The sequence below is a fragment of the Synchiropus splendidus genome, chromosome 7 (assembly GCF_027744825.2).
Source record: "Synchiropus splendidus isolate RoL2022-P1 chromosome 7, RoL_Sspl_1.0, whole genome shotgun sequence".
In the NCBI taxonomy this organism is placed as follows: Eukaryota; Metazoa; Chordata; class Actinopteri; order Syngnathiformes; family Callionymidae; genus Synchiropus; species Synchiropus splendidus.
In genome coordinates, this window is record NC_071340.1 from 18,115,267 (window position 1) to 18,135,218 (window position 19,952).

Sequence of the window (19,952 nt, forward strand, 5' to 3'; positions counted from 1 at the left end):
CTCTGGAAAATGTACTTTTTTTTTAACCGAGATGGACAGCTGCATCAAGATAAATGAGGGTGGTCTCAGACAAAAAAAAATGGCGTTGTCATGATGTGGGTATCATTTGATACTACTCTGCATTGATGTACCATCTTTTTGTATTCATATCTTTATTATATTTATTTTCTTCTCTTTCTGTCGTGCTTGGCATCAACAACTTGAGGTGGCTCCTTGATCAACTTAAGATGAACAGAAGTATCATCGTTTTTTTAATTAAACAATGGAGTAAATAGTTATTTTTTTTATTATTATTACTATAATTTATTAATACATTCCCTCTCACTTATCCTGTCATGCTTCATTGTTCTCCTCTCTGCCATGGCAATTTTCTGAACATATCTTTAATAAAGGCTATCTATTGTAATCTAATGTAATTCATTTGTTGCAGAACGATTGTCGTATTTTACGTATGCGCTGACATTTACGATTGTATCCGGAGATAAAAATGATCTCGACATACTAATTATCACGAGATAACAGTTATCTCGTGTTAAAAAAAAAATGAAGTCATGCATGTCACATCCAAAAAATAAACTCATGAATGTCACCTCCAAGGCTCCGTACTCCGTACCTCGGAACCACTCTTCCTCGCCTTTGGGCTTACCGGACAATAAAAAGCCCAACACCGCTGGCGGGAAACTCCACCGCTCCCGGAACTAAGACTTTTCTGTTTCCTGTTGACTTCGCTCCCGAACCTGGCAGAATGGCTTCAGTCCAGACTCTCCGGCAGTTCGTCGACGATCGTCTGGCCGCTGTTGCAGAAGAAATCTTCGGAGTGTTTCAGCAAACTGTGTCCGAATTGGAGGAAGAGGTGAGCCGCCAGCGGAAGCTGCTGGAAGCCCTGCTGGAGCAACCCGTGGTTCGGCCGCTAAACACAGGTTCGTCCTGCTTCACTGCTGTTGTACTGGTGACCCCTGGGCCCGTTACCTTCTCACTTCATCACCTCAACTCTCTTGCTCTTTTAGTCTGGCCAATACTGCAAGTGTTTTTAAACACAAACCAGCTGCCCATGTGATATTTTTTGTCTTTTTATTTACGTTTGACAAGATTGACCACATTGTCTTCAGTGCTTTATAATTAAATATGGTAGGCTTTTTCCTTTTTCCTAGACATAAAAATACAATTTCGCAAACAATACATAAATAGCAAATAAGCTATTTTTTAGATTTCAAAGGTTTCACTTTTGCGAATTACGAATGTATTTGATCCACGTGTTGGTGGAATTTGATATAGGAATGACATCAAAGGAGTAATAGCTGAGCTTCGTCTTGTCAGGAAAGATAGGACACATGGCCTTATGTAGAAGTGAAGACTCCACGTCTGCACTCTGCGGCACCAGTGGCTCTTCAATGATCATCAGCTGGTTCTGCTGTAGTCGGCTCCACATTCAAAGCATTTGAGTCATCCTTTAGAGAAGAAGTGGCTTTGATCAGAAAACTTTGATTCTTCTTCTATTCACTTCTCAAGTAGTATCTGAGGAATTAAGTACCAGGTCCAAGTACCTCAGTTAAGTTAAGTGTTTGATCGTCTCAAACTTCTTTAACAATGTTCCATTTCCTGTGACCAAATCAATATATTTCCGATCACGTGTTGAACCTGTTGGGTCCCTGCAGGTGTCCAGCAGCTTTGCATGACGAAACAAGAAGATTCTTCTCAGCAGCAGGAACAGAGACCCAGTCCAAACCGAGCAGAACCAAAATGGCTACAGAATGAAGATGAGGTGCTGGAAAATGAGACTGTGGTCCAAGTCAAGTGTGAAATTGAAGACCTGACGGAGGAGGAGCCTCCAGCCTGCTGCATGACAGGGAACATTAAAACAGAAGATGATGGAGAGGTGTGTGGAGCACCAGAACCAGCAGACTCCTCTGGTCCTCTTCCCCTCTCTGTCCACCAGGGGTCACTGTCTTCTCAAGGTGACACTGACGACACTGACGACAGTGAAGACTGGAGAGAAACTACTGACACACAGCCGGGATTGGACTCGAAGGAAGTGAGTATAAGATGAGAGATGATGACAACGCACAGAGCAACTCGAGAGAAGCCTGCAGTCCACAACCTCCTCCCTGTTGAACGGAAGAGTCACTGGAGATAAACCAGCCAGCCATTTTAATCAAAGACAGAAGTTGCATGTGAGAATTCCCCCTCGAGAGAAACCTCACTGTTGCTCACGGCGTGGTAGCCGTTCTAAATGAGTCTTGTGGTCACTAAAAACGTCCTGCGCTGTGGTGAACAACGTTAAGATTGTTGCATTAAAACGCGTAAATATATCCTATTCATGTAGCTTGGTTTCTCTCTGGTAGATCTGGGCCAGTCATTTGAGGGCCAGGGTGGTGCAGCTCTTTGTCCAACCCATCAAGCACACAAGTGTGAAGGTGTCCTATTGATTGGCTGGAAAGAAAACCGGCATCACTGTGGTCCTAGGTGGCGCTAATCGCTGTGATCTAGGATGTTGCAATGGCTTCTGGTGATACTGGCTCATCTGCTGGTGTTTGAACTTCAGATGATTTTTTTAGAAGTATTCTTTTCACAAACATGAGTTGAGGAGAATAGAGAACAGTGACAAAAACAAAAGACACAAAAAGGCGATGAAACAGAGCAACAAAATGAGAACCTTTCCCAAAACTAGGAAAGCACTCGGACGTGGAGAATTCCTGATCAGACAGTGAAAAAGTGAACTTCACTGTCACTTCTAAAGTGAAGTTGCTTTGCAGTTTGTGGTCAGTATTAATCTGATTGTTAACAGTTTTTCAAAATGTCTGTCAGGTGTCGGCCTCTCCTGACACCTGCCCACTGGCCCCTGGCCCCTCCTCCTCCTCCTCCTCCTCCTCCTCCTCCACACTGGCCCCTCAGGCAGTCGATGGACTTGCGTCTGCTGAAGATGAAACTCTGGTGAGTAGCAGTTATTGCTCACATTTTATTGACATTAAGGCGTCAATCATTTTTGGTGTCAATAAAGTTTTACATTGCAATTTTCTATTTTCTGCCCTCAGTCTTCACTGGCCGTTGGTGAGCAGAATGCGTTTGGATGCCGCCACGTTGACCGACTTGCTGAGTACCTGGTCGGGCTGCGGAGTCAGGTCTCTCTCTGTCTCAGCCACCTGCAGGCGAGTAGTGTGATAGCGCTGTGGGAGAGCCTGGAGGACGGGGACAAACAGCAGGTGGCCGATGCAAGGCACCGGCATGGACTTTTGAGTGGACACTTTAGGACCCCGAAGAGTCCCTCAGAAACACCAGGCGCGGAGAGCGCCACTGACTGCTTGCTGGCTCAGTGCTCTCATTGTCGGCTGGTGGAGAGCATTTTTGTTCGGCTCTGTGGTCTGCATTCTAGCCCGGGAAGGAAAGGCAAGGGGCCATTTCTGAGGTGGTCTTTCATATTGAGGGACTACCACAGAATCAGGGATCTGGTCCTCAGCAATGCCCGGGTGATGGCAGGAACTGAGCTGCAGCTAGTGGAGGTCAGCCAGGATGCCCTCATACAGTGGCACAGCAGCTGGCAGAAGAGCAAGGAGCTCTCCACGTTGCTGCAAGGCGCCGCCTCACCTCCCATGATCCCAGCGTCAGAGGAGCCTCTGCAGGTGGCAACAGCACGACCAGCTGGAACCGTCCCAGCGCAGCAGGAGCACCAGGACCAGCTACCCAGGAGCACTGCAGCTCAGGCAAGGAAGAGACAAGGCCCCGCCATGCATAAAGGAACACCCAAAAGGCAGTTGTTTGTTGCGCCCCCTACAGCTGCAGCAGCTCCTGTTGTCTTGCAGGCCGGACACCCTGTTGTTTATTTTCGGTACGTCCTGCCAAGGCCAGAGGGCAGTGTACTGCAAAAGTCCCGTTGGCAGACTCCAAAGAGGCCGTACAGAAGGACTGTGCAGGCCAACACCTGCAAGAAATGCGGCCAATTCCGCACAGCAGGTACTGGGCACAGTCAGTTCCGGGGGCGGGTTTACTGCCCATATTTTGAGTCACTTGCTAAACGACAGTGGTTGGAAGAGATGAGGAGGAAGTTCTCAGCATGAGAACACTGTGAATAGCTGTACATAGTCTTAAAAATATGATTCATGAGCTTGAAGTGAATAGCTGTTGTTCAGTTCGGGGTCATCAGTCCTGCCCGCTGACCTTTACAGTTTTGCCAAAACAAACCAAACTGAGTGACAAAATAGACCCATCATCCTCACCATGGACTGGGCTGGGTGTGAAGATGCAGGAGTTCAGTTCGACCACTCCATGACCAAGCCATCTTCAGCTGACCACAGCAGACACATCCACACAGGAGGAGCACATGTCCATGTGTAGACAAAGCTCAGAGAAACCTCCCAGGGAGCAGGTTTTTTTTTTTACTTTATCTTTCACCTGACCTGATGATGTGTGACATGTGAACATATAATGGACTTACTTAATCGCAGAGTTTGATGGTAGTTATCACCTAATTGAAAAAGGCTTTTACTTTCCAGTATGTGGAATTTATTCCATCAAAGTATGGATGTAAAAATCAGTTTCATTCTATTTTCCTCACAAGTTTCATTTTTTATACAGTTGCGCTATTACGCACAATTATTAAATAAAATAACTTGAAAGGTTTGTCTCTGTCATTTCTACTGTCTCGAATTCCACCTGAAGAAACTCCTATCTATCAGTGCACCCCAACACAGATGTACAGATGAAGCGGTTCAAAAGTTCCCAGCTTTCCATGGTGGCTCCTGGTTCATGACTGCTCCTTTCATGGACCCCTGCTCCTCCGCAGCGGTAATTTAAAACCCTCCGATGACATAGTCAGCGGGGAACTTAACACAATAACACATACATCATACGTGTTGTTATGTACGTTTACATACGTTTAGTTTAGGTAATGACAAAGTGAAATGTGGAACTAAGTCATAAATCATGTTGATCGTGGATCTGATGACGCTCCAAGTCTTAGGACCTGCGCGAGAGAGAGAGAAATTATCGGAAAACTTTTGAAAGTTCTGGTCTTTCTTGAGGCTGAGGTGTGAAGCGGTGGTTGGGGAGCTCTTTTGTTCTGGGCTTTTCACTGATGTCTGTCCCAACAAGCTCACTATTCACATGCTGATTGTTGAATGATGTTGATGAGGTTCCAGGATTGTGAATGGAGAGAGAATTTATTCGTAACTCTAACTAATTACTCTTTTATGCTAGTGTAAAGGGTTTAAAATTCACATGTCAAAAACAGATTTTTTTCTTTTGTTTTGCGTGCTTCTTTAATGTCAGTGGACAGTAGAGGGCGTGGTCACCCACTGGAGCAGGAGGCGGCAAGTCACCTGTTTTGCACATGCGCAGTTCGCCTGTTTACATTTAAGTTTTCAATGGGTCACACAGTACTCGTTACTCTGTAACCGTTGTTGCCTGCCAGATTCCCTCGACCTGGTGTCGGTAATGCTAAGATGACCAACATTGGGCGGGTGAACCAGGCAATCACCCAGGTCGGCAAGCTAAACTGTGGCAAATGGCCATTTTTGCGCAGTGTGAATAAATGATAATCCAGGTCAGTTGGCTTGATGGACAGGCGTGTTCTGTGCTCATTTGTCAGGATGGGTGTGTGTATTGCGTGTTATGAGGCGATATACAATTCCAAAAGGGTTGTGTGCTGCTCAGCCTCCCTCTGACAAATATATAATACGAATCATGAGGTCACACCAAGTCAGGGACACTTTTGTTTTGGGTTACCTGAGAGCCCCTTGCTCATGAAGAGATAAAAGTAGATGAGAACAGATGGATCAGGCCGACCCGACGTTGCTGTTGAGATGATTGTTTATACAGGAAAAAAGACGAAAAAGTAAGAGCTATTCCAGCGAAATGAGAAAAATATTGTTCAGACTTTGACTTGTGTTTAACTTAGACTCATAAAGAATAAATCTCGCTTCATGTGCTCCGAGCCGGGAGCATGTTTCGTCATTCCCTGAACTAAATGTATGGCATGTGTTTCACCTATAATTCATTGTCGATCGTTGTGAAGTCCGTTTAATTCAGTGGAGTGAAGATGAGACGCTCCGGTCTGCAGCGTCGCTCACATACACAGACCGGGGCCACATTATTGGTGGCATGAGCCACATAAAAAATATATATAAGTAAAATACATGGTGTACACATTTCTATCTACGCTGCTTGATATTTCGAGGAGGATCACGGTAAAATGTATGAATTTTAAAAACGCATGCACGAGAGACATACGCCGGATGCAAAACAGCAACCTTGTGAGACACAGGAATGTGCTTTAACCACTATACTACAGCAAAGTCACATGACCAGTTGCTCAGGTGAGCCTTACAGCCTTACATATTATGGGATGTGGCTCTTTTCAGCAACACAGTAAAACAATGACTGGTATACTCTGACTGGTTGACCACCCCTGATGTATATCCTTGAAGAGCAGGCTGCGCTGTACATTCAAAGACACTCCCTCAAGAAGAGGGGGGTCACTCCAGCAGCCGGAACTGTGCTGGAACTCTGCTGGAACTGTGCTGAGAGGGGAACAATTGAACTGCTCCTACTGTAGGCATTAAATATGTGAAGACTAACATGAGTAACTCATGGTGTAGATGAACAAATGTTTTATTTTAGTAAAAGTTAAAAACACCATTAAATCAGTGACATATTATTACTATTGAAATCAACCCGAAAACATTGAGCTAAAGATTAATAGAACGATCTGCAAAGCGTATTTCAAGAAACTCAGAGGAACCTGCTGATGTGACTTCCTGTCAGCATCAGTTCTCTTGATCGCGCAGTTCAGTTCAGAGGTGGGGTGACGTACCACCGAGCTACGTGTGGTACAATACAGAGAATAATGGAAAACAGATCAGTGTTTGGTCAAAGGGCAAAAGTCCTGTTAGCGGCTGTCCAAATTCATTGGTGGGAACAGATATCCTCCAACTCCAGATAGTACTGGTCACCAACGGAATTCAAGAGCTCAACTTTGCCTCATCTCGCTGACGAGTGTGAATCTTTAAGTGTCGCTTCATGTTTGTTCTCTGTGTAAAACATTTGCCACAGTGAGAGCAGATGAAAGGTCTTTCACCATTGTGAATTCTCATGTGATCACTCAGGCTTCCTTTCTGTGTGAAACATTTGCTACAGATAGAGCAGACGAAAGGCTTATTTCCAGTGTGGTTTTTCAAGTGTTTGTCCAGGTACTCTCTCAGTTTAAAACATTTACCACATTGAGGACAAATATGGGGCTTTTCTCCAGCACATCTTTTCATGTGATCCTTAATGCTTGCTTCCTGTGAGAAAGATTGGCCACGCAGTGACCAGACAAAAGCTTTTTCTCCATTGTGAATAGTCACATATGTGCAATTGAAAGGTTCTTCTCCAGAGTGGACTTTCATGTGAGCATTGAGGTAGCATCTCTGCGTGAAAGACTTGCCACATTTGGAGCAGATAAAAGGTCTTTCTCCTGTGTGTAATTTAATGTGTTTACTCAAGTTGCCTTTCTGTGTAAAGGATTTACCACACAGGCCACAGACGAAAGGTCTCTCGCCATTGTGAATTCTCATGTGATCGCCTAGGCTCCCTTTCTGTGTGAAGGATTTGCCACACAGAGAGCAGATGTATGTTTTTTCTGTGTGATTTTTCACGTGTTTATTTAACTGCTCTCTCTGTGCAAAACATTTACCACACTGTGAGCAGCTGAAAGGGGTTTCTCCAGAGTGGACTCTCATATGAGAACTAAGGTTGTATCTCCGTGTGAAAGATTTGCCACACGTGGAACAGATGAAAGTTCTTTCTCCGGTGTGTAATTTCATGTGTTCTCTTACGTGCACTCTCTGTGTGAAAGACTTGCCACACAGGCCACAGACAAATGGTCTCTCGCCATTGTGAATTCTCATGTGATCCTCCAGGTTCCCTTTCTGTGTGAAGCATTTGCCACATAAAGAGCAGATGTATGGTTTTTCTGTGTGATTTTTCATGTGTTTATTTAGCTGCTCTCTCTGTGCAAAACGTTTACAACATTGTGAGCAGCTGAAAGGGGTTTCTCCAGAGTGTACTCTTATATGAGAACTGAGGTTGTATCTCCGTGTGAAAGATTTGCCACACGCAGAACAGGTGAAAGGTCTTTCTCCGGTGTGTGATCTCATGTGTTTACTTAAGTTCCCACTCTGTGCAAAAGACTTGCCACACTGACCACAGATGAATGGCTTTTCACCATTGTGAATCCTCATGTGATCCTTCAGGCTCCCTTTCTGTGTAAAATGCTTTCCACACAGAGTGCAGATTGACGGTTTTACTACAGGGTGTTTATTTTGCTCCTGTCTGAGTTTTTCTCCTGTATAAATTCTTGTGTGGTTTTTCAGGCTCTGTCGCAGTGTAAAATGTTCACCACACTGGGTGCAGCTGAATGGTCTTTCTCCACTGTGCATGTGCACAAACAGGCTCTGTCTTTCATCTTTCTCCTCACTTGCATGAACCATTTGGTTCACCATAGAGTTTAGATCTGAATGAGTTTCTCTCCAGTCTTCACTGTCGTCAGTGTCATATTCAGAAGCGGGTGACCTCTCAAAGTGGAGAGGTTTGTCTAAGTTGTTAGCTGGTTCCGATGCTCCACAGGTGTCTTTATCAGCTTCTGTTTTCAAGTTTTGAGTTAAGGTGCTGATCTGAGGCTCCTCATCTTCAATATTCACATCCACAGGAGCGAATGAAAAGTTGGAGATATTGTCTTCGTCCTCTCCTTCTTCTTTAATATGAAGAGGTCCATACTGGTCAAGAATGGAGCTGCACTCCTGCGGCTCAGCAGAACCTTCTGCAAGGACACACACACACACACACACACCTGAGTCACTGGACAAGCATGACTCAATTATGAACCTGTCGGTTTTGTTACCAGTGGAGGAACAACAACAACAGCGTTCGAACACCAGGTAAGACTTGAATCACATCTAAATTAAAGATCAATTCAATTTCAGATTTATTCTCTCTGCTCCTTTAAGATCCCTGATATGGCATCCATATTGAAGAGTTGCTGTCGTGTGTCTGCTGTGGCATGTGACTGAAATGAACCTGTACCTGGAGGAACTCCGGAAAACACTCCAGCTTTCTGTTGTAACCCAAAATACCTGGGAATAAAAGGCTTCAGACCTCAGACCTCTCTGCAAAGCAGCTCTCTTCCACTTGTTATTAAAGACCTGTATTTATTAGAGTCAAGTTAACTAATGTATTTAACTCTTTAACCGGACAGCAGTCCAGAGTCTGTCTGAGCTTCAGGCTCTGAAATGTTGATTTGAATTTTTTCGCCACAGTGATTCCGTCGAATGTTATAAAGTCAAATGTTCTAGTTTCCAGTGTGGAAACATTGATGTCAAAATGTTTGTCAGGGGTTATACATTTGGTAAATATTAACAAAATCTCGGGGGAAAATTGAAGTGACAGCGTTATCAACAGGCGAGAGCCCACAAAGATTTTGCTTCCCCAATTCAATCATCTTCTTTGGGACATAAACGTGTGCCCTGAGTGTGTGACAACACACGCCTTTGGCCGGTCCCCACAGATCCAAGCCGCGATTTGAGGATGAAGACTTCAAAATAACGGCGTCACTATAATTAGGTTTATGTTTGGTGCAAAGTCTTGGTTAAGGTTAGCCATGGGTTTTGGATGGTCAGGTTTAGGGGGGAAAGGCTGGGGAACAGGTTATGGCAATGAGAAACCTCACAATTTTCCCACAGGTATAGCAATACAAATGTGTGTGTTCTAGTACTTCTATCTTTGTGAGAACCTGTATGAGTTTTTAATCAACAGAATGAGGACATTTCTGCAAAGTGAGGACATTTTGGCTGGTCCTCACTTCGTCAAGCCTCCGTTTGAGGGTTAACTACAAAAATAGGTCTGTATTATAATTGTGTTTCAGAGTAAAGGTTCAGTTTAGCCATTTGTTTTAGATGGTTGGGTTTAGGGTGAATTGTGTTCTCAACCTCAACTTGAGGTTGAAGACTTCAAAGTAACTGGCTCATTACAATTAGGTTTAAGTTTGCTTCAGAGTCCTGGTTAAGATTAGCCATGTGTTTTGGATGATTCGGTTTAGGGGAAGAGGCTGGGGAAAGGGTTATGGCAATGAGAAACCTCAGTGTCCCCACAAAGATAGAAAAACAAACGTGCGCGTGTGAGAGAGAGGGTGAGCGTGTACCTGGTCTCTGGGCCGCCATCTTCGGCAGGACTGCCCTTTGTTCCGTCTTCCGTCTATTACTGAGTCCAGAGAAGAATCCACGAGCGCTGCTCGGAGAGCAACGTCAACAGTTCGGCAGCAGAAAATGGCGGCGATTCCTCTAAGTAGCCAGAAGCTTCACCCCAAAACGTCGTCAACACAAACGTCACCAAGGCGGGCGGGGCCAGCGAGTCACCGAACACGTGACACATGAAGACCTCGGAAAACCCACAAGCTTTGCCGTTTCTATATCAACGGCAACGGGTTTTGACTCGCTGACGAGCCCCATCATTGCCTGGTCTGGTCCGCCGGCCCGATGTGCTTCGCCGGAAATTCCGGTGCTGGAACCGGAAATTGCGCATGTTTTACCAACTGACGTTTACTGGTTGGCGCATAAGTATGTGAAGGTTGTGTACAGTATGTTGGACATGATGTGCAGGGTGGCGAGAAGAGAGGACGAGTGGCTACGGTTCGGAAGTTGTGGAGGGACTTTTTACTCCTTTTCAACATGCAGAACATGACTCCGATTAGTCCACACTGATTAGAAGACCAATGTTCAAGCTTAAACACGTGGACAATCAATTTACAAAATGATCGAAACAGTTGACAATATTTAATGACACATATTACACCACAGACGAACCGGACAAGACCTGCCGGACACAACTTAAGCAACTACTACATAGACCTTTTCAACATAGCTCCAACGTCATAGCTCCTGCCCCCGTGCGCAGGAGCTATGACATACCCTACACCTTTTTTTTTCCTTCGTAAAATAGTTAGACATTTATTTAGAAATTGTATGTTTTTATCTGATATTCTAGGGTGGGTTTTTTTTTATCCAACAACATAAACGGACCACAATAGACATAAACCTCGTTCTGCTGCTCACTCCTGCTCCTGTTAAATCTATGTGAAACAAATGTCAGGAGAAATGTTTCCCATACAGAAATGAACATGTATCGGAAGCAGTACATTGCGCAGGTCAAATGTATTGGAATGTTGCTGCTGGATTTATTTATATCGTGTTTTTTTATTCATGAAAATAGTTTAGATTTAGAAATTGTCTGCTTTTTTATCCTATATTCATTTTGTTTTAAATCCAGCATTATTGAATCAATAAACATTCCAACACACTGACCACATCCTCACCTGACACCTGACAGTGCTCATTACTCATGCAACAAAGTTGTTTATGATCCATTCTTTGGCAACACAAGTGACTGCTGAACACACCAAATAATCAGTTTCATCGATATTTATTGAGAAAACTAACAAGGCGGCAATGACACATGGAAATTTGCAGTCTTGAGACTCCAGAAACAATTTCATCATAAAAAAAGAACTTGAAAGCATTTGATGGTGAATTGAAGTCTGAAAAACATCTCCAGATGTTGGTGTGTTTTGACAGCTAAGGGACAGACGTCTTCATGCAGATCGGACAAGACTCAAAAAATTGATTTGCCTGCAGGTCCTTCAGTTTATGGCTGTCTTGTTTATTGCACTAAAAATTTCAATTTTGGGATAAAGATTTGGTCTTCAACTCACGTGTATGAATCTTCATGTGCTTCTGCATGACCCCAACCTGTTTAAAACATTTACCACAATGAGAACAACTGAAAGGTTTGTCTTCAGAATGCATTCTCATGTGTTCCTGCAGGTGGACTTTCTGCGTACAACATTTTCCACACTGAGCGCAAAGGAAGGGTTTCTCACCTGTGTGTAGTTTCATGTGTTTATTCAGGCTCCCCTTCAGCGCAAAAGCATCACCACACTCAGAACAGACGTAAGGTCTTTCTCCAGTGTGGACTCTCATGTGCCTCTGCAGGTACTGCCTCTGTGCAAAATATTTACCACACTGAGAACAGATGAAAGGTTTCTCACCTGAGTGCTTCCTCATATGTGTCTCCAGCCTCCCTCTGCGTATAAAACATTTACCACACTGAGTACAAATGAAAGGTTTCTCACCCGTATGTATTTTCATGTGCTCCTTCAAGCACTCTCTCAGCCTGAAGCATTTTTCACACACAGGGCAGATGAAAGGTTTTTCACCAGTGTGGATTTTCATGTGCCTAGTAAGTTGCTCACTCCGTGTGTAACATTTACCACACTGGCGGCAGCTGAAAGGTCTCTCTCCATTGTGACTTCTCATGTGGACATTTAGGTGCCCTCTCCGTGAATAACATTTGCCACACAGCATGCAGTTGAAAGGTCTTTCACCACTGTGGGCTCTCATGTGAATCTGCAGCGCTGCTCTACTTTCACAAGATTTTCCACAGACTGAACAGGTCAAAGAAGCTCCTGAGCAGGAGTTCATGTGGAGCGCCAGTCCAGACTTCGAAGCACATTTCCTTCCGCATTTAGAGCAGGTCAGAGATTTGTCATCAGCATTGTTCTTCTCACTGAAATTAATATTCGGATTCTCCACAGACTTGGATGTTAACTGGATGTCCGTGGTTTCGCTCCAGTCTTCACTGTCATCAGTGTCAGATTCAGAAGACTGGGTCCTCTGGTGGCCTAGTGGAGCCCAGTCAGAAGGTGGTTCTGGTCCACCACAGCTGTCTTCATCAGCTTCTGATTTAACATGTTGAGCCCAGCTGCTGGTTGGAGACTCCTCCTTAACTTCATCCTCTTCTATCTTCATAGCGACAGGAGTGATGGACAGGGAAGAGACCTCCACCTCTTCTGCTTCTTCTTTAAGACGGCGAGGTTCATCTTCCTCCTCATTCAGACTGGTGCTGTACTCCTGCGGCTCAGTCAAGGCTTCTTCACTCACCTGGACATCTGCACAAACGAAAAAAAACACACACGCCATCATTCAACAATCGTGCTGCATGACATAACAGCTGCCAGAAGAAGACACGGTTATAAACTCCATTCCAACCTCAATTTAAACTTCATATTCAGTAAGAGGGTGTTTTGGGGTGACCTGCGAGGTTACACCATAACTAGCCAGAACACCCGCGGTACAGGGCATTATTTCCACAGGAACCTGAACAGAGACAGTACAGGGATGACTGCGTTCCTGAGCACGACCCTGAGCTTAGGCCAGACTCCCCGCAGAGAAAGCTTATTTCGGCCGCTTGCACCCGCCATCTTGTCCATTCATCCATTACCAAAGCTCGGGACTAGAAGTGGGGATTTGGGACGAAGCAGGACCGACCAGTACAGCATCCACTGTTTCTCCTCTCACTCATCAAGACCCGGAGACACTGAAACTCCAACACCAATCTCAAGATGCCCAGTAAACATGAGAACAAACATAAGAGTCACAGGAAAAGCCACACCGCAGCTTCAGCACCGTTCTGACTCTGCGGTGCAGCTAGTTTTTCTGCCTGCAGAAACATGATGCTTCCTTTTGGACTTTCTACCAGAATGATGACAGAATGATGTTCCAAAAGTCAAGACTCATCAGCTGTGTCTGGTGGAAACACTCTCTCTGACTGGAACCCAGGACTCGAGACAGCACTTAACTGTGAAGTTCAGCAAGGCAGCGCACTGTCAAGCTCTGCAACACACCTGGTTTCTCTGCACGCCACCACGTCCTCCCTGGCTGTGTGTGACTCCTGCTCTCATGTCGGTGATGGCTAACAAAACACAGATGCGGGTCCTCACTACACCAACTCATCACCCAGCTGCTTCAACAGCAGGTCATCCATGACTCGCCATCCCGTCCTAGACACATCACCTCTGCAGAGACAGAAGCCCGGGAACACGATGGCATCACAACCGACTCACACACACTGCTCCACTGAAACACATGACCCTAATAGTTATGTTCCGGGGGACAGAAGCTCAAAAAAAGTGGTAAAGTGTGATTCAATTAGTTACAGTGTTTCCTTCGAAGCTTAATTCGAGTGTGTGTGTACCTGGTCTCTCGGTCACCATCTCGCTTGCTCCGTTTCCCGTATACAACTCAGCAATGAAAAGGTGGGTGATCAGTTATCAGCCACCCTGAAGACACGGAGCAGCTGCTGCACTGTTGTAGCTGCACAAAATGGTGGAGTGGGCGGAGCCTTCTTTGTCGGTGTGGGTGATGACGTCCGATACGCTTACCTTTTTAATTTATGGTCAAAACGATAGGGCTCATCTGTTGCCACTCAGCGTTGGTATATACGACACACGCAAAGATGTAAAAAAAAAAGCGTTCAATGTAAATTAGCTTTATGTTGCTTTGCTTTTGCAGTGACGCCACTAATTTTGAAAAAAAAAATAAAAGTTTACATTGAACACACAAACATCTAAGAAGGTAAATGACGCGTTCACTTGCACTTTAATGTGAAGATGCGCGTGCTTGTTCGACGCACCAACGATGAGGTTCCGCGCTTCCAAGTTATCAGCAGCAGATGACGCTGATGTACAGAACACACCAACAAATCACGGAACATGCTGACAAGGGAATGGTTTCCTTCGAATGCTTCATACCCGTATGGATGCTAAAGTGGCGTGTTTAAATGAAAGCATCAAATGATCAGCGACACGTGACACTTTTTAATTCTGTTGTGACGAACAAATTCTTTTATTAGCTGATGAAAATCAGGTCACGCCGAGCACGCTGTCAGTGCCTCTATATTTGGGTGCGTTATATTTTAAGGGTCATTAAAAGTCATGAAAATCTTCATCAAAGATGAACATTCCATTCACAAGAGCAGTGGTGATGGAGTAACTGATTCCGACTCAGGGCGTGTTGAGGGCGACCAATCTCTGTGAGTGAAAGAACGATGTTAAATATAAAAGAGACAAGAACCTACTTCTTCATGAATGAGGCGACAATATTACTAGTGAAACAAGAGGATACGGCCCTCCAGAGTTCGAATACCATATGTCAGTTTTCACAAAACGTCGGATCTTATGACCAGAGTGACATACGTTCACAACAGACCACAAAGTTTACCTGCAAATCTTGATATTTGGGGTTCATCTCGCTGACATTGATCTTTGATCTGGTTTTGGCCTCATCTCAGTGTGCTTCTGAAGTTGTGCTCAACACATGTTTGGGAATAGTCTCACAAAAGAGATGGCCAGGAGTTGAAAACAGTGAAGAGGAGAGCTTCCGTCACACAGCCCAACCGGCCAAACCCCGGGAAGCAGAGGCCACAGGTGCAGCTAGCCACTGGTGTGACTGAGGTATGAGCAAATAATGGTTTCCGTAGTGTCGGGTGCCTTGAAAAGTTATAGAAATCTGAGCCATTATTGTTATTTACAACAGTGAAACCTGCCATGATGGTTCAGTTAGAGACAGTAGCACTGACACAAAGACATGAAGCAGAGTTCCAAGAGTCAGAGTTTAAGATGCTTAGGTTTTCAGAGGAAGAGAGAATATTAGCAATGGAAATGCTGTGCAGAACAAGGTGGGGAAAACAACCATAGAGATTTATAGATTTAACACAGGACCAGGGAGGAGGATGATGATAGGTGAAGGTAAAGGAGGCTGAGTTACTGTGACAACCCATGACTGGAACATTTTCTTCATAGATACCATTCAAATAATTCATCAACTCGACTTGAAGACAAAAGTATGGGTGCGCCGACCACTCGGCCAATACAGACTGACTTTTTTTAGTATTGGCAAACGTCTCTAATGCCTGCAGACCGGACTGCAGCATCACATCATGGGATTTTGAAATGAATGCCCAAAGAGCAATAACATTTATCAGCATGTATGAATATAAATAGCATCTTATTAAAATTAATAATTTATTTTTTATATGTTTTCATTTGATCTGTCGATCAAGATGATATCATAACAATCCATATTGACACCGATAAATCAGCCAGCCAATTGATCGGTGCAGCCCTAATTAAAAGCTTCTAGAACAGTCTCCAAACATCTTGAGGGGCTGTTTTAGAGATGATAGAATGAAGTCTACTCTAGTTACACATATGGCTTCTCACGTGCCTGTTCAGGCTGCCTCTCTGAGTAAAACACTTATCACACTGCGAGCAGGCGTAAGGTTTTTCCCCACTGTGAACTCTCATGTGTGCTTTCAGGTGCCCTGTCTGTGTAAAACTGTCCCCACACAGAATGCAACTGAAAGGTTTCTCTCCTGTGTGTATTCGGGTGTGTTCCTTAAGACTTTCTCTCGTTGGAAAACATTTGCTGCATTGAAAGCAGATAAATGGTTTTTCCCCAGTGTGTGTTCGCATGTGCTCCCCCAGGTGCTGCCTCAGCGTAAAACATTTACCACACTTAGTGCAGCTGAATGGTTTTTCTCCAGTATGGATTCTCATATGAACATTCAGGTGCTCTTTCTGCGTAAAACGTTTACCACACTGAGAGCAGGCAAAAGGTTTCTCTCCAGTGTGGATACGCATGTGTCCCTTTAAGCTCCCTCTCCATGTAAAGCATTTACCACACTGAGTGCAGCTAAAATGTTTCTCTCCAGTGTGGATTTTCATGTGATCCTCCAAGTGCCCTTTCTGGGTAAAGCTTTTGCCACATTGTGAACAGCTGAAGGGTTTTTCTCCAGAATGAATTCTCATGTGTTCCTTCAGGCTCCCTCTCTGTGTGAAGCATTTGCCACACTGAGAGCAGATGAAGGGTTTTTCTCCAGTGTGAACTCTCATGTGAACCTCAAGCGCTGCATTACTTTTAGAACTTTTCCCACAAAAAGAGCAAGAAAGAGGTTCTCCGCAGCAGGATTTCAAGTGTTTAGTCAGGCCAGACTTTGAACTGCATTTTTTCCCACATCCGGAGCAGCACAGCAACTTGTGAGCACCATCGTCTTCATTCTTGCTGGCATGAACATTAGGAGTCTCCACAGATTTTGAACCTGACTGAGAGTTGCTGGTTTCTCTCCAGTCCTCACTGTCATCAGTATCAGATTCAGAGGAGACTGACCTATGCTGGTCAGGATGGAGAGGTGTACCTAAGTCAGTGGCTGGTTCTGGTTCACCACAGTTATGTCCAGCAGCTTCAGCTTTAATGCGATGAATCAAGTTCCTGGTTAAAGGCCTCTCCTCATCTTCTATCTTCACATTGACAGCAGTGGCAGAGAAACTGTCCTCTTCCTTAATAAGACGAGGTTCTTGTCTCTCTTGGTCGGCACTGGAGCTGCTCTCCAGCTGGTCAGCAGAAAGGTCCTCTTCCTTCACCCGCAGCTGCTGTACATCTGCAGGGACACACACTAGAGTCATTCAACAATCGTGTCACGTGACAGACAATGAGAACCAGACACTGGAAATGAAATATGGACTATGAACCTGAAACATGGAAGGGTGAACCTGTTGGGGAATAATCGGTCAGTATCACAATAGCACATGGATCTCGCTTGATAGCAGTTCATCTTAAACAGTTGAGGTTCCAAAACAACAATCTCTCCCAGATGTTCTGAGAAACATGCAGGACTGCATGCAGGACGTGATGGTGTGCATCTGTATGAGGACCGCCATCGATCCAGTCTCTAGTGAATGTGTTGGTACCCTGAATGATTTGATGCCGTTTCAACGATGATGTGCTGAAGATAACTCCCGCAGCATGTGTGAGGTCGTTGCCTCTGACTTCACCACCCTAGAGAAGTTTGCTTGTAGCACAACAAAACTTCCAAATCCCAAACTCCCAATCTGTTCTTCACAAGTTGAGCTGGAAACTCAAAAAAAACTCAAAAACTGCTTCCATCTGGAAACAAACAGTCGAAGGACAATTTTCAGTGACTAGAAAAAAAGCCCTCCATCATCAGCTCTGAATGAACAAAGGACGAGTAAATGAAGCACAATGGTGACTGGACATCCATGATGAAATAAGAAAACTGCGACATCGCAAGGTCAACATCATCACCCACATTAGATTTAAAAGTGTTCACACCGCAGACTCTCCCTTGTTGACGACTAAAATAAAGACCAGAACACTCAGACTACTTGGACGTGTGGAACTCATTCCTCACTGTTCCATCATGGTGGACACCATGACTTCATACACACAAACACATCAACATCTGGCACCATGGACAAGACGCTGTCATTTATGATAGGTAACGGGACCATGTGGGTCAGGCAGAACCAGAGGTGGCTGGAGTAGCTGAGAGTGAGACACATTTTCTCTCGTCCCTTCATTTATTTGATGCCAGTAATACGTCATAATGAAATGGATCAAGTGTGACGTGGCCCACCGGGCCCGGTTCCTGCTCCTCCAAACAGCATGTGTACCTCAGGAGCTACACAACTCCCACAGTGAGAACCAAAACCATCAAGATGATGGATTACATTTTCACTTTGATTCCAACTGCTGTTTGTGAAACTCATGAACTGTGGAGAGTCCTAGGGTACACTGCAACACCAGTCTGTCACAGGCCAGAGAGGCCATGGAAGAATAAAGAATGCTGACGCTTTGTGGACGATGTTTGATGTGTATCTTTAATGTCAATGGCATAAGTCAGTGTCTTTGTTGTGAATAGCTGCTGTGATAAGTTGAATTTCCCCACTGTTAATGGCCATGTCATCTAATATTCATATTTAAACGCAGGATCATTAAAACGATGCAACATATTTCCAAAGACCATGTGAACACAAAGAAAATTGGATGACTCGGCAGGATTCACCTTCACCTGGCTGTTAGACTGAATCACATAGTAAATCATCCAGGTTTCATTTGTCCTGCTTTTGCAGCAGAGTCGGGGTTAAATTAAGATGGAATAACTTCCCGGCGCAATCCACCAGTCAGACCCTCTGATGACGACATTGGTCAGGTTGTTTGCAGGGACTCAACACACGTGTCTGACATCCGGTTTACTGCAGGTACTCCCCACCACAGCAGAGGGCGGCTCAGACCACCTGCAGGGTAAGAGAGTACTATAGCGTCCCAGCAGCAGTTGCGCTCTCAGCTGACCGCCATGTTACCGCCGGCTCTCGATAAGCACCGACGGAGAGTTTTTTTTTTGCTTTCAACCGGAAGTTGGGTGGTCTGGTTTTGTCACGTGATACCAGTGTGTCAGTCATGAAACAACTCGGTTCCAAACCACGTCACATCAGTGACGTCGACGACACATTCTATGGCCACGTAATAATCTGGTGCGGGTCTGGCGCGCGTGTGTGTACCTGCTCTCTTTATCTCCATCTCCCGTAGGACTGACTTCAGCTTCAACCCAGAGTCTAGTGGCAGCAGACGATCGGTAAGATTCCCCTTGAAAGAATACCTCCACGGGATCCACGAGCAGGAGACACACAGGAGCCGCTTCGGAGCAGAAAATGGAGGAGTAGGCGGGACTTCTTTCTTTGTGGAGCAGGACGCTCCCGCGCATGCGCAGGAAACTGTCGCGCTCCTTGCAGTCAACTCCAGGCTGAAGTACGGAACACAACAGATCACGAAGCTTGATGACACCGGTACATAGGTACACAAAACCCGCGTACATCAAATATGTGCAACATTTGTTTTGTGAAGAGGCAGAACAATGTTTGATCACTGACAAATAAGGCAGAGAAGTCAGATGAAGTCATGGTGGATCCCATGTATATGTTCGAATAGAGATGTTTGAGATGAGACCCCCCACACACACACACAGACACGCCCAGGCGTCCCCCTCTAACCTCACACCGTCAACCCAACATGCTTACTGACATCATGTTTATGCCATTATTACTTGTTATTGATCTGCTTTTCCCTGGTAAGAGTCAGAGAGCAGTAAGACAAAATGTAGCTGTCAAGTTCTGTACACAGTTGCATTGTCCAGAGAAACAACCTTTTGAAGCTCAGACACAACAAATCAACAGGTAATTACACTTTTTTATTTGAAGACACTTTCCATGTCATAAGAATCTCTCAGTTTTGTAA

General features: G+C 44.9%; 3 protein-coding genes across 8 annotated transcripts; 1 reads left to right on the plus strand and 2 right to left on the minus strand.

The window, feature by feature from the left end:
- The first annotated feature begins 698 nt into the window (after positions 1-698).
- LOC128762437 (uncharacterized) lies at positions 699-4,546 on the plus strand. The gene is made up of 4 exons (XM_053870717.1): positions 699-920; positions 1,656-2,032; positions 2,806-2,931; positions 3,033-4,546. The coding sequence occupies exons 1-4, from the start codon at positions 746-748 to the stop codon at positions 4,050-4,052; spliced, it is 1,698 nt and encodes a 565-aa protein (XP_053726692.1). The 5' UTR covers positions 699-745; the 3' UTR covers positions 4,053-4,546.
- A 2,060-nt stretch (positions 4,547-6,606) lies between these two features.
- Positions 6,607-10,488, minus strand: LOC128762433 (gastrula zinc finger protein XlCGF26.1-like). The gene is made up of 2 exons (XM_053870711.1): positions 10,169-10,488; positions 6,607-8,791 (listed from the first exon to the last, which is right to left on the minus strand). The coding sequence occupies exons 1-2, from the start codon at positions 10,185-10,187 to the stop codon at positions 6,954-6,956; spliced, it is 1,857 nt and encodes a 618-aa protein (XP_053726686.1). The 5' UTR covers positions 10,188-10,488; the 3' UTR covers positions 6,607-6,953.
- A 560-nt stretch (positions 10,489-11,048) lies between these two features.
- Positions 11,049-19,351, minus strand: LOC128762456 (oocyte zinc finger protein XlCOF6.1-like). Of its 6 annotated transcripts, XM_053870750.1 has the most exons (5): positions 14,056-14,243; positions 13,706-13,876; positions 12,155-12,970; positions 11,903-12,023; positions 11,761-11,771 (listed from the first exon to the last, which is right to left on the minus strand). In XM_053870750.1, exons 2-4 carry the CDS (start codon positions 13,812-13,814, stop codon positions 11,962-11,964), a joined length of 987 nt encoding a protein of 328 aa, XP_053726725.1. In that variant the 5' UTR covers positions 13,815-13,876; positions 14,056-14,243; the 3' UTR covers positions 11,761-11,771; positions 11,903-11,961. The 6 variants fall into 6 exon arrangements, with proteins under 6 accessions (XP_053726724.1, XP_053726720.1, XP_053726721.1 ...); XM_053870749.1 differs by having other exon boundaries at positions 11,049-11,771; positions 11,903-12,970; XM_053870745.1 differs by having other exon boundaries at positions 11,049-12,970.
- Positions 19,352-19,952: the final 601 nt, after the last annotated feature.

Excerpts from the sequence above, each read along its gene's own strand:
- LOC128762437 (XM_053870717.1), top strand. The coding sequence starts at position 746 with ATGGCTTCAGTCCAGACTCTCCGGCAGTTCGTCGACGATCGTCTGGCC. Across the intron at positions 2,033-2,805 it reads CGGGATTGGACTCGAAGGAA|GTGTCGGCCTCTCCTGACAC; the intron begins GTGAGTATAAGA and ends AATGTCTGTCAG. Across the intron at positions 2,932-3,032 it reads CTGCTGAAGATGAAACTCTG|TCTTCACTGGCCGTTGGTGA; the intron begins GTGAGTAGCAGT and ends TTCTGCCCTCAG.
- LOC128762456 (XM_053870745.1), bottom strand. The coding sequence starts at position 13,814 with ATGAGTTGGTGTAGTGAGGACCCGCATCTGTGTTTTGTTAGCCATCAC. Across the intron at positions 12,971-13,705 it reads GTGGCGTGCAGAGAAACCAG|ATGTCCAGGTGAGTGAAGAA; the intron begins GTGTGTTGCAGA and ends TCGTTTGTGCAG.